The 14,219-nt window shown below is 36.2% G+C and overlaps 1 protein-coding gene across 1 annotated transcript in view; it reads left to right on the top strand.

Moving 5' to 3' along the window:
- LOC123249930 (phospholipid-transporting ATPase ABCA3-like) overlaps positions 1-14,219 on the top strand; it is a 306,282-nt gene that overhangs the window by 256,735 nt on the left and 35,328 nt on the right. The window contains exons 22-25 of the mRNA XM_044679017.1: positions 921-1,073; positions 6,352-6,560; positions 6,737-6,859; positions 7,042-7,236. Coding sequence (XP_044534952.1) covers positions 921-1,073; positions 6,352-6,560; positions 6,737-6,859; positions 7,042-7,236 — 680 coding nt within the window. The remainder of the gene's footprint in view (positions 1-920; positions 1,074-6,351; positions 6,561-6,736; positions 6,860-7,041; positions 7,237-14,219) is intronic.

Raw genomic sequence — 14,219 nt, 5'->3', positions numbered from 1 at the left:
CAAAATTGGGACATTAATGCATTGCTGGTGGAGTTGTGAACTGATCCAACCATTCTGGATGGCAATTTGGAACTATGCTCAAAGGGCTATAAAAGAATGTCTGCCCTTTGATCCAGCCATACCATTGTTGGGTCTGTACCCCAAAGAGATCATAGATAAACAGACTTGTACAAAAATATTTATAGCTGCACTTTTTGTGGTAGCAAAAAACTGGAAAATGAGGGCATGCCCTTCAATTGGGGAATGGCTGAACAAATTGTGGTATATGCTGGTGATGGAATACTATTGTGCTCAAAGGAATAATAAACTAGAGGAATTCCATGTGAACTGGAAAGACCTCCAGGAATTGATGCAGAGTGAAAGGAGCAGAGCCAGAAGAACATTGTACACAGAGAATGATACACTGTGGTAAAACCGAATATAATGGACTTCTGTACTAGCAGCAATGCAATGACTCAGGACAATTCTGAGGGACTTATGGAAAAGAAAGCTACCACATTCAGAGGAAGAACTTCAGGAGAGGAAACACAGCAGAAAAGCAACTGCTTGAACACATGGGTTGAGGAGGACATGATTGGGGATGTAGACTCGAAATGACCACACCAATGCAACTATCAACAATTTGGAAATAGGTCTTGATCAATGACACATGTTAAAGCCAGTGGAAATGCGCATCAGCTATGGGAGGGGATGTTGGGGGATGAAGGGGAAAGTAAGAGCATGAATCATGTAACTATGTTAACTTTTCTAAAAAATAAGAATTATTAAATGTTTTTAAAAAAACCTCTTGAAGAACTCTGATTACTGTTTAAGGAAAACCATATATATGTTGCCACTGGGAACTTCAATGGCTTTATTTGGTTGCCCTGCAGAATTATATGTTCTACAGTGAAAGCTAATCAACCACCTTTCCATCACAGTGATAGAGATGGGAAACTACTCTTACATTCTGACTGATTCATTCCTGCTGCTTCCTGGTCATACTTTGGGGGTATCCATTCGAAGACTTTTTGACAAATCCAAGAACAACAAAATGTGTGACCTTTTTGGAGGCACTCATTGCGCAGATGAATGTAAGTACCCTTTGTTCCTTCAGGCCCAGGTTTTAAAGTACTCCACCTCAAACTTCCCCTACCTCTATCTGTCCCTATTTTAGAGCAGAAATTAGAGAGTGGATGGAGTCAGTGAAGAAGCATTTATTAAATATGCATTGTGTTCCAGGAACTGTGCCAGGTTAAGGACAGAAATATAAAATTAGTTAACTTCTCCCTTTTTAGATCTTACATTCTGCTTGGAGGATACAACATATTCACAAATGTGCACAAAGAGCATTTATACAAAATTAAGAAAAAGTGATATTAGTAAGGGAGGCTACTAAATTTTGAAATGCATGGAAGGCTTCTTGAATGAGATAGTCTTTGAGCTGAATCTTAAAGAGAACTAGGATTTCCAAGTGGTGCTAGTGACGAGGGAAATTATTGTAGTTGTAAAGGACAGTCTGAGAGCAAGGATACAGAAGTGGCAGACAGAATGTTATGTAAGGTAAACAGCAAGGAAACCAATTCTACTGAAATAGAATGTATTTGAAGCTAAGTCATGTGTAACCAACCTGGAAAGATATGCTTGAGCTATAATGTAAAGGGCTCTAAATATCAAACAGAGAATTTTGTATTTTATTCTAGAGGCAAAAGGGGAGGTACTGGAATTTTTTGAGTTGGGGGAAAAGAAAAGGAAGGGAACCAGCACTCATGATGTGCTTACTATGTGTCAGGCACTGTACTCAGTGCTTTACAAATATTATTTGGTAAGCATCTGGGAAATTATTTTATCAGACCTGTTCTATATGAATACCAATTTAGCATCTGTGTTGAGAATGAATTGGAGAAATGATGGATACTCTGGTGACAATTCGGAGGCAATTACAATAGTCCAGAAGATAATGGATGTCTGAATCAGGTCATTTTGGTGTTTGCGGGGAGAAAGGGATAGATATGGTAGAATTAACAAGATTTAGCAAATAATTTGCAAATAGAAGATAGGAACAAAGAGTTCAAGGATGACTTCTAGCTTGTAAACCTGGGTGACTAGAAGAATAGCAGTGCCCTGGAAAAAATAGGAAAGTTAGGAGAAGAGGGTGGGTTTAGGTAGAAAAACAAGTTTAGTTCAACATGGTATATTCTGGTGAAGATAAGGAGTTGGAGCTTAGGAGAAAAATTCATATCTGAGAGCCATCTGCATATAGACAATAGTTGAATTCGTGGGATTTGGCAAGATCAAAAAAAAGTATAGAGATGAGGTGAGAGGGTCTTGAAATGTCCCCATCCATATGTGTCTAGGAACATGGATGATGATCCAGTAAAGGAGAATGGGAATGATTATTCAGACATGTAGGAAAAGAACAAAGACAGAGCAGTGTTATAAAAACCCAAAGACAAAAGGATGCAGTGGAGAAAGGCTGGAGTATCATTAGGGCATATCTCAATACAGAAAGTATTTCCCTATCTGAAGGAATATGAAGTACTTTGAGGTTTCAGAAGATATGAGGCAAATTCAAGATGATCATAAAGTCATGGGGAATGAGATACAGGTTTTTCTTAAGAATTTGAAGTACATTAAGCATCTTCTACCTCCTCCTGCCAAATTAGTCTCCCAAATGGGATGTAGAGAACCTCTAGTAGAAAGAAATTAAGCCATCCTTTGACTTCAGGTCTCTCATCTCCTGCTGTATCTATCCTTTGAGGGTAGAAAAGTGATGTTTTTCACTCAATGCTGAACATTTGTATACCTTGTCATATCCTTCATTTGTTAGTGACTATGAACTCCTGTACATAATTATCCATATCCCAATCCACCCTCCTTACCACCCTGTTCTTCATTATTGTTCCTCTCAAATCTTTCACCCCAAAATTTCATTCTAAATACCTAGTCTTTTTATTGTGCCCTCTGGAATGCCTGTTCCATAGACAATTAACTTCCCTTCATCTTAAATTTTTTCCTCTTTCTTTCCATTTCATAACTCATACTAAAACCTGGATTTCTCCTGATGAGATAGTCTCCCTGGCTACCTTTTCCAGTATTGGCTATATCCACTCATTCTCCTTGGCTCACTGGTCAAGGCAGGAGTTAGAATACATCTTGCTTCCCTTTCCTCTATCATTCAGTAACCACTATTCTTTTGAAGTTCATTCTATTCATATCTACCACCTAATCAAAATTCCAGTAATTTTTGTCTACAGATCTCAAGGTTATTTGCCTTTCCTTCTTCAATGAGTTGGATATCTGCTTATAATTTTTCACTCCTCCAGGGCATTCAACATACATACTGATTTTCCCTCAAATACTTATATCTCTCAGTTCCTCAACCAACTTACCACAACTCCACCTTGGCCACACACAAAGATGGTTATACCATTGATCTTGCCCCACCCACAAACATACCACCTCCATGTTCAAGAATTCTAAATTCCCCCTATCCATGTTTTCAATCATTCCCTGACTGCTGACTCGTTTCCTACTGCCTATAAACATGCCCATATCTCCCCTTTCTTTAAAAACCTTCATTTGAATCTATTGACTTTTTACCTCTCCCTCTGCCTTCCCTTACATAACCTTAACTCTTCACCCACACCATAACTTCTAGTTCCTTGACTCTTCAATTCTCTTCTAGGCCTTTTCTCCTGCACTAGCCACCCTCTTCTCCTCTTCATATCTTGACCCCTTGCTGAACCAGTTCAACTCTACACTTTCTCTTGTCTTGAATTCCTAGCACCTATATCATATCACCAGTTATGTTCAAGCAAGCTTCAACTTTGGATCACTGGTCATTCATTACCTTTGCTTCTATGCACATAAGGCTGAATGAATTAATGGATGAATGAATGAATGGTTCTAACTGAATACATTACAAATTTATGTTACATAACTACATCTGGACCCTTACTACTGCTGCTCAATCCTTTTATACCTCTTTTATCAACTCACTACTCCACTTGCCATCATAGCTCTTCCAAAACTTTTCATCCGTCTTCAAATCTTCCATGGCTTTCCTGCCTCCTCTTCTCTTAGCTGAGTACCTTACCTCATGTTCTACTAAAATAATTGAAGTTATTCACCATGAATTACCTCTTCTCCCCTCTTCCTATTGCCTACCACTCAAATGCCTTCTACCACTTTCTCCTCCTTCACCTGTGTTTCACACGATGAAGTGACTATATATATATATATATATATATATATATATATATATATATATATATAATTTATTAGGTCTTTAGTTGGCTACAACAGATACCAGGATATTTCATATCTAGACTAACTTTCCCACCATAAGGTCATAGCACATACAACAGGGTTGAGTTTTTTCCTTTTGGGGGTGTTTTTTTCTGCCTTTTTTAAGAAGAAAGAAAAGAGGCTGATTGAGGGCAGGGAGAGATTGCTAGAAGTTCCATTGCCACTATCATCCTATATGTCTTCTGCCCTTTGTGGTTCAACTTCTTAAAAAGTCAAAATATATAATAGGTGCCTCTACTTACTTTTCATTCTCTTCTTACCTGCTTCCTATATAGCTTCCAACCTTTTTATTCCATTGAAACTGCCAACTCTAAAGTTACCAATGGCCTCCTAGTTGCCAAATCCAATGGCCTTTTTCCTATTCCATTCTCCTTGATCTCTCTGCATGCTATTTGACACTGCAGATCACCATCTCCTTGACACTCTTTTCTCTAGGTTTTTGGGGCACCACTTTTTCCTGGTTTTCTTACTGTCTCTCAGATTATTTTCCTTTATCTTCTTTGCTGAAATTTCTTCCAGATCATACCCTCAAACCATAGGTGTCCCTTGGAGTTAGGTTCTGGGACTCTTTTCTTTACTTGGTGATTTCAACAGCTCCCATAGATTTAATTACCATCTCTATGCTGATAATTCTTAAATCTACCTTTCCTGCCCCAATCTCTCTACTGACCTCATCTTGCATCTCCAACTATCATGACATCTCAAACTGGATGTTGAGTAGACACCTTACATTCAATATATCCAATAATGAACTCATTTTTCTTTTCCCTAAACCCTCCCTCACTCTGGCTTATATTTTTTCTAGGAGGGCAATATCATCCTCTCAGACTCTCAGGTTTGTAATCTTAGTTATCCTGAACTCCTCACTATGTCTCACACACACTCCTCTCATAGCCAATATGTTCCCAAAGCCTGTCAATTTCATTTTTAAAACATTTCTTGAATTTACTTCCTTCTCTTTGATAGTGATACCACTCTGGTGCAGGCTCTCATCACTTTATTGCATTAACCTGCTAATGGGTCTGCCTTCCTAAGTCTCTCCCCTATTCAGGGTTCCATTCAATTACTAAAGTGATTTTCCTGGAACACAGGTTTGATCAGGTTACTCACCCTCCCCATTCAGCAATCTCCAATGATTTCCTTTTGCCTCCAAAAGCAAATATAAAATACTGTTTGGCATTCAAAATGCTTTATAACCTACTTCCCTGTAGCCTTTCCAGTCCTTTTATATCTTGCTTCCTAAAACATATTCTTTGACCCAATGACACTAGATTCCTGACTATTCCATAAACAAGACACTCTATCTCTTAGTTATGGTGATTCCCTTTGGTTGTCCCCAGCCTGAAATACTCTCCCTCACCTACTCCAACCATTGACCTCCCTGACTTCCTTTAAACCTATATAAATACCACCTTCTATAAGAAGGTTCTCCTAGCTTCATATAATTCCATTGATCTCTCTCTGTTAGTGAGTTCTTATTTATCCTATATACAACTCACTTTATATATGTTTATTTGCATGTTGTCTCTCCCGTTAGATTGTAAGTTCCTTGAGGCCAGGGACTATCTTTTTGTATCTTTAGCTCTTAGCACATTCCATGACATATAGTAGGTGCTTTAAAATGTTTATTGATTAATTAACTAGGACTTTTAGGCCAATAAATATTGTTGAGCAATAACTGGGTACTATTAGTAATTTTGCACTCCTGCCAAAAAGTGAGCAATTAACTCCTTGCTTTGACTGAAATCTGTGCTACAGATCTTGTTTCATTGAGATCTGTTACAGAGCTATAGACCTCTTGAGTTCTGCATCCTATTAAAAATCTTGAAGGGAGAATTTGAGATCCATGCTTAAAATATGGGAATATGTCTAATAATCATAAAATGCAAGCATTATTTTATATTATTTTACAAAAATTATATTTTACAATATTGAATATTTATATGCACTCTGCTTTCATAATGTGTTCCTTATGTAACAGTCCTGTTATCAGACCATAGGTTGGGAAACCTTTCTAAAAATAATAAAAAAGTAGAGCACTCTCTCTTTTCTCCTTCCCAGATATTGTGAATGATTTCTTTGAATGGAAAGATGATGGGAATTTAAAATTTCTGACTGCCATGGTTGCCACAGGCTTCTTTTATCTCCTCTTGCTTTGTTTAATTGAAAAATACTTCTGGAAACTAAGAAACTGTTGCACTCATTTACTTTACTGGGGTTACCCAATGTGGCAACGAAGACCTACAGTTCAACAGTTAAACCAGAATAAGGTACTGAATTGGAAGGATATTAATTTTTGGTGATGTGTGAAACTTCCTTTAAAGCCTTTCACAGAACTTCTGTAACCTTACTAAGAGTTTTTCTTTTACCCTCCTCTATCAGTTCTTCACTCTAGATCAGACTGGGCAAGTTATCCACATCATTAATCTTTGTCTTGGAAATATAGGTTGAAGTACAACAGAAGCCTGAAGATGAAGATGTAGCAAATGAGAAGAAGAAAATCCAAGAATGCCCTTCACATATGCTGTCAGCTTTGAACAGCCCATTAGTTGTTAAGGATCTTGTGAAGGTAAAGTTAAACAGTGATCAATATTGTTCCGTCAAAGGCATGTCAGAGATGCCACAAGTTTAGTTCATTCTGTCTGCAATCAGGGAAGAGAAGAAGGGAGAACAATTTTTGTGAAGCTGTCCTTGAAATATTTCTTGGAAAAGATGGGATCAATTCTGTTATTATGTTTTGCATTTTCTCAGGTGTATTTTAAGTGGATACCTGTCCTCGCTGTGGATAGACTCTCTTTTGCAATCCAAAAAGGGGAGTGCTTTGGGCTCCTTGGCTTCAATGGAGCAGGAAAAACCAGCACCTTTAAAATGTTGACTGGAGATGAAACCATCACTTCTGGAGATGCCTTCTTTGAAAACTACAGCATCCTCAAAGACATTGGAAAGGTAAGGTATTGCTAAAGACCAGGATTGATAGCAGACACACTGTCCTCAAGGATGAGGACCCAGTAGGTAGGTATAAAATTAATGGAGTAAAAGAGCATTGATAAGGAAATTTCCCCTCAAAAGATAGCAAAAACCAGGGGAGATTAAAAGTAGTTTAACATTCAAGAACCTCTAGAAGGGGCAAGTCCTTGTATAATTTCTTATATCATGAAAGTGGGTTATGTGGGGTATTCAGTGAGGACTAGCACCTCTAGTGTAAGGGGTTGCTGGAACCAATTTAGGGTTGTTCATTAAACCTTTCATCCAACTTTTACCTGTGGCTCTAAGAAGCTATAGGATGCATAGTGGCCACACCCCAATAAAACCATTTCAGCAGGCTAGCTAAACCAATTTGAGGGTAACTAACAGGCTTCATATCCACTGGTGAGTTAGGAAGATGTCTACTCCAAGTATGTGAAGACTTCACCCAGTGGAATAGGCAGATGAGAACATTTTCTTCCAATAACCATGAAGGGAGCTGAAACAGGTGTTGTGGAGCACTTAGAGCTTGGTCAGACATCAAAGATGCTGAGGTCATCCAATGCATCCTGGGCCATCACTAGTCATCTTGACTTTTGTGTTGCCACTGGACTTAGATGACTGGAAGATAGAGTAAGGCTGCTGACAACCAAAGAGGATTGGTCCTCTTAGAAACAAAGGATAAACAACAGTTAGAAAGTAAGAGTCAGTACTCACTGTGAAAGAATATCAACAGCTCATCTGAAGCCTTTTATAATTCTATAGAACTCTTATTCCACTCAGTTATAAACTTAATTGCTGTTACTGTATACAATATTCTCCTGATTCTACTCACTTCACTTTGCATCAGTTCATATAAGTCTTTCCAGGGTTTTCTGAAATTGCCCATTTTATTATTTCTTATGTTACAATAGTATTCTATTACTTGTTCATATAGTCTAACTTGTTCAGGTATTCCACAATTGACAGGCATTTCCCCAATCTCCAATTTTCTGCAATGACAAAAAGAGCTGCTATAAATATTCCTTTCTCTCCTTTTTTAAAAATCTCTTTAGAACACAGATGCCACTAGTAGTGGTATTGCTGGATCAAAGAGTATACACAATTTTATAGCCTTTGGGACATAGTTCCAAATTGCTCTCCAGAATGGCTAGATCAACTCACAACTCCACCAGTGGTGCATTAGTGTCCAAAGTTTCCCAAATCCTCTGCAACATTTGTCATTTTCCTTTTCTGTCATATAAACCAAACTGATAGGTGTGAGGTTATGCCTCAGAGTTATTTTAATTTGCAATTTTCTTGTCATTAGTGATTTGGAGCAGTTTTTCATATGGCAATAGATAATTTTGATTTCTTTATCTGAAAACTGCCACTGCCTTTTCATATCCTTTGACCATTTATCAGTAGGGGAATAATATTTGACTCAGTTTTCCATATATTTGAGAAATAAGGCCTTTGTCAGAGATACTATAAAATTTCACCCTGCAGTTTTCTGTTTTTTCTAATCTTGGTTGCATTGGTTTTGTTTTTCCAAAACATTTTTAATTTAATGTCATCAAAATAATCTATTTTACAACCTGTAATGCTTTCAGTCTCTTCTTTGGTCACAAATTCTTCCCTTAGAAGAATAGATCAGAGTTAAACTATAGCATGTTCCCTTAATTTGCTTATGGTAGCACCACTTATGTCTAAATTATCAATTTTTATCTTATCTTGGTATATAGTATGGAATATTAATCTATACATAGTTTATGTCATACTATTTCCATTTTTTCTAGCAGTTTTTCTCAAACACTAGATTACTGTGGTCATTTTCTTCCATGTATTATGTATCTAATCTATACCATTGCCATTGATCACTACTCCCTTTCTAGGCATTCTTGACATTTTTCCCAGTTTATTCCTTTGATATTCTTGAATTTTTGTATTTCCAAATGAATTTTATGATTACTTTTCCTAACTTCTATGAAATAATTTTTGGTAGTTTGTTATGGCACTGAATAAATAGATTACTTTGGGTAAAATTATCATCTTTCTTATATCGGCTTGCCCTACCCATTAGCAATTAATGTTTTTCTGATTGTTTAGATCTAACTTATTTGTGTGAGAAGTGTTTTGTAATTGTTCATATGCTTTCCTGAGTTTGTCTTGGCAGATAGACTTCCAGTTATGTTCTATTACATACTTATTTTAAGTGGAATTTTTCCTTCTATCTCAAAGTCTAACTAGACTTTGTGGTAATATAGAAAATTGCTGATGATTTATGTGAGTTTATTTTATAATCCTGAAATTTTGCTAAAGTTTTTTAATTATTTTAGTTAGTTTTTTAGTTGATTCTCTAGGATTCTCTAAGTATATCATCATGTCATCTGCAAAGATTAATAGTTTTGTTTCTTCATTGTTTATTCTAGTTCCTTCAATTTCTTTTTCTTCTCATTACTGAAACTGGTAATTCTAGTACAATACTGAATAATAGTGGTGATAATGGGCATCCTTGCTTTACCCCTGATGTTACTGGAAAGGCTTCTAACTTATCTCTATTACAGATAATGCTTACTGATGGTTGTATATAAATTCTACTTATCATTTTAAGGAAAGCTCCATTTATTTCTGTGCTCTCTAGTGTTTTTATAGGAATGGATCTTATATTTCGTCAAATGCTTTTCCTGTATCTATTCTTTATAATCATGATTTTTTAAAACTTTTATTATAGATATAATCAGCTATGTTGATAGTTTTCCTTCTATTAAGCCATCCCTGCATTCCTGGAATAAGTCCTGTTTGGTCACAATGTATAATTTTTGTGATATATTGTTATAGTCTCTGAGCTAGTATTTTATTTAGGATTTTTGCATCTATATTCATTAATCAAATTAGTCTATAATTTTGTTTCTCTGTTTTTGCTGTTCTTGGTTTAGGTATCAGCACCATAGTTGTTTCATAAAAGGAATTTGTTAGGATTCCCACATTAACTATTATTTAAAATAATTTACTTAATATTGGAATTAGTTGATCTTTAAATGTTTGGTAGAATTCATTTGTAAATCCATTAGTCCTGATACTTTTTTCTTAGGCAGTTCATTCATGGCCTGTTCAATTTTTTCATTCTAAAATAGGATTATTGAGACATTCTATTTCCTTTTCTGATAGTCTAGACCAGTGATGGTGAAACTTTTAGAGGCCAAGTGCCCAAACTGCACCCTAATGCCACATGTGACCCCAGACAGGAGAGGGAGGAAGTGCTCCCATTGGGCTACTGGGCAAAGGGACAGGTGGTGTGAAAAAATGTCCTCAGGTGTGGTGGAGGGGTGGAAGGGAGCAGCCTTGTTTGGCATGTGTGCCATAGGTTTGCCAACACGGGTCTAGGCAGTTTATATTTTTGTAAGTTTTTCCGTTTCATTTAGGATGTTAAGTATATTGGCATATAATTGGGGAAAATAACTCCTAATAATTGCTATGTATACACACATATACATATATAATAAAACCCTGTCCTATTTATATTTATTAATTCAATACTTTTCTTACATTAAATTTTATTAACCTCACCTTTAATTTCAAGATTTCCAATTTGGTGTTTAATTGGAGATTTTTAATTTGTTCTTTTTCTAGTTTTTAAAAGTTGCATACCCAATTCATTACTCCTCTCCTCTATTTTATTGATGTAAGCATTTAAGGAAATATACATTTTCCTCTAATTACTACTTTTGCTACATCACATAAGTTTGCCATATCTCATCATCTTAAATAAAATTATTGTTTCTGTGATTTGTTCTTTGACCCATTCATTCTATAAGATTAGATCATTTCATTTATAATTAATAATCTATTTCCATGGTCCTCTTAGTAAATGTATTTTTATTGCCTTGGAATGAAAAAGATACATTTAATATTTCTGCTTTTCTACATTTGACTCTAAGGCTTTTATGCCCTAATATATGATCAGTTTTTATAAAGTTGCCATGAACTACTGAGAAAAAGGTATATTCTTTTCTATTCCTTTTCAGTTCTCTCCAGATATCTATCCTATCTAACTTACCTAAGATTCTATTCATCTCCTTAACTGCTTTTCTATATTTTTAGTTATATTTATCTAATACTAAAAGGGAAAGATTCAAGTCCCTCACTGTTATGGTTTTGCTATCTACTAGCATATTTACCTTTTCCTTTATAAATTTGGATGTTATAGCATTTGGGGTGCATATCTATTTGATATTGATATTCATTATCTATGTTGCCTTTTAACATAATATAGTTTTCATACTTATCTCTTTTAATTAAATATTAAATTTGCTTTAGCTTTAACTTTGCCTGAGATCACATTCACTCCTCTTGCTTTTTTTTTATGAGCTGAAGAATAAAGCTGAAGTAGCAGCCCTTTGTTTTTGTTTTTGTTTTTTTTTTAATTTTTTTTTTATTTTAAACCCTTAACTTCTATGTAAGTGTCTGAGGCCAGATTTGAACCTAGGACCTCCTGTCTCTAGGCCTGGCTCTCAATCCACTGAGCTACCCAGCTGCCCCCAAGCCCTTTGTTTTTAAATGTTTCTTGAAAACAACATAGTTTCTGGCTTTTGAAACATTCTTCTATCCATTTCCATTTTACAGGTAAGCTCATCCCATTTCCATTCAAAGTTATAATCATTAGTTGTTTATTTCCCTCTCTCCTATTGCCCTCTCTCTGTTTATCTCCTCCCTTTTGCCCTAATCCCTCCTCAGAAATCTAATTTACTTCTGAACATTGAATATCTTTCTAAGAGTTCTTCCTTTGTCCTATCCTTATGTCCTCCTATTTCTCTGCAAGTTAAGAATACTTTTTGGGGCAGGTAGGTGGCTCAGTGGATTGAGAGCCAGGCCTAGAGACAGAAGGTTCTAGGTTCCAATCTGGCCTTGGACACTTTCTAACTGTGTGACCCTGGGCAAGTCACTTAACCTCCATTGTGTAGTCCTTACCACTTTTCTGCCTTGGAACCAATGCTTTTAGTATTGATTCTAAGACAGAAGATAAGGGCTAAAAAAAAAAAAAGAAGAAGAAGAAGAATTCTTTTATTCCAAACTAGATGTATATTTGATTCCCTTATTAACCTAATTCAGATGAGAATAAGGTTCCTGCATTGCCTGCCCTACACAACATCTTCCCCTCCACTGGGGAAGTTCTTTCATTCATATCTCTTTTATATGAGATAATTTGCTCCCTTCTACTTCTATCTACTCAGTTTTATTTTTTGAGATCATTTCATAATAATCACTTCAAATGGAAGACATATCTATGTATACTGTTTTCTAACTACTCTAATAATGATAACATTCTTAAGAGTTACAAATAGTTGGGGGCAGCTGGGTGGCTCAGTGGATTGAAAGCCAGACCTAGAGTCCTGGGTTCAAATCTGGCCTCAGACACTTCCTAGTTATGTGACCCTAGGCAAGTCACTTAACCCCCATTGCCTAGCTCTTACCACTGTTCTGCCTTGGAGCCAATACACAGTATTGACTCCAAGATGGAAGGTAAGGGTTTATTTTTTTAAAAAGGCATTTCTCCATATAAGACAGTAAGTTGTTTAAACCTATTAAATCCCTTACAATTCTTTCATGTTTACCTTTTCATGCTTTTCCTGATTCTTGTATTTGAAAGTCAAATTTCCTGTTCAGGTCTGTTCTTTTACTCAAAAATATCTGAAAATACTTTAATTTATTAAATATTAACATTTTCCCTTTTAGAATTACAATAGAACTTACTGGGTGTTATTCTTGTTCCCAAACCCAGCTCCTTTGCTTTTCAGAATATCATATTCCATACCCTTTGGACTTTTAGTGTAGAAGCTGCTAAATTTTATGTTATTCTAACTATAGCTCCACAGTACTTCATGTGTTTCTTTCTTGTAATATTTTCTTCTTGAACTGGAAGCCTTGAAATTTAGTTATAATGTTCCTGTGAGTTTTCATTTTGGGACCTCTTTCAGGTGATAACCAGTCATTTTTTCTTTAGATTTCTATTTTATCCTTTAGTTCAGAAACTTCTGGGCAATTTTCCTTAATAATTTCCTTAAGAATAATGTCTAGCCTCTAGACTTTTTTTGATCACAACTTTTAGGTAGCCCCAGAATTCTTATATTATCTCTCCTTTCCAGGTCAGTTTATTTTCCAATGAGATATTCTATATTCTCTTCTACTTTTTCATTCTTTTTATTTTTTAATTATTATTTCTTGATGACTTGTGAAGTCATTAACTTCTTATCCAGTTGTAGTTTTTATGAAATTATTTTCTTCACTTAGTTTTTTTTACATTTATTAATATTCATTTTTAACATGGTTACATGATTCATGCTCCTCCTTTCCCCTTCAACTCCCCCCCCCGCGCCCCCCCTACCCATGCGCATTTCCACTAGTTTTGTCATGTGTCCTTGATCGAGACCAATTTCCAAATTGTTGGTAGTTACATTGGTGTGATAGTTTCGAGTCCACACCCCCAATCACGTCCACCCCGACCCATGCGTTCAAGCAGTTGTTTCTCTTATATGTTTCCTCTCCCGCAGTCCTTCCGCTGAATGTGGGTAGCATCTTTACCATAAATCCCTCAGAATTGTCCTGGGTCATTGTATTGCTGCTGGTTCAGAGGTCCATTACATTCGATTTTACCACAGAATGTCAGTCTTTGTGTATAGAGTTCTTCTGGCTCTGCTCCTTTCGCTCTGCATCAGTTCCCGGAGGTCTCTCCAGTTCGCCTGGAACTTCTCCAGTTTATTATTCCTTTTAGCACAATAGTATTCCATCACCCGCATATACCACAGTTTGTTCAGCCATTCCCCAATTGAAGGACATACCCTCCTTTTCCAATTTGTTGCCACCACAAAAAGCGCAGCTATGAATATTTTCGTACAAGTCTGTTTATCTATGATCTCTTTGGGGTACAAACCCAGCAATGGTATGGCTGGATCAAAGGGCAGGCATTCTTTTATAGCCCTTTGAGC

This window comes from Gracilinanus agilis, chromosome 1 (assembly GCF_016433145.1).
Source record: "Gracilinanus agilis isolate LMUSP501 chromosome 1, AgileGrace, whole genome shotgun sequence".
In the NCBI taxonomy this organism is placed as follows: domain Eukaryota; kingdom Metazoa; phylum Chordata; class Mammalia; order Didelphimorphia; family Didelphidae; genus Gracilinanus; species Gracilinanus agilis.
Note: the sequence above shows the minus strand (reverse complement) of the source record. Positions and strands in the feature narration are given on the sequence as shown.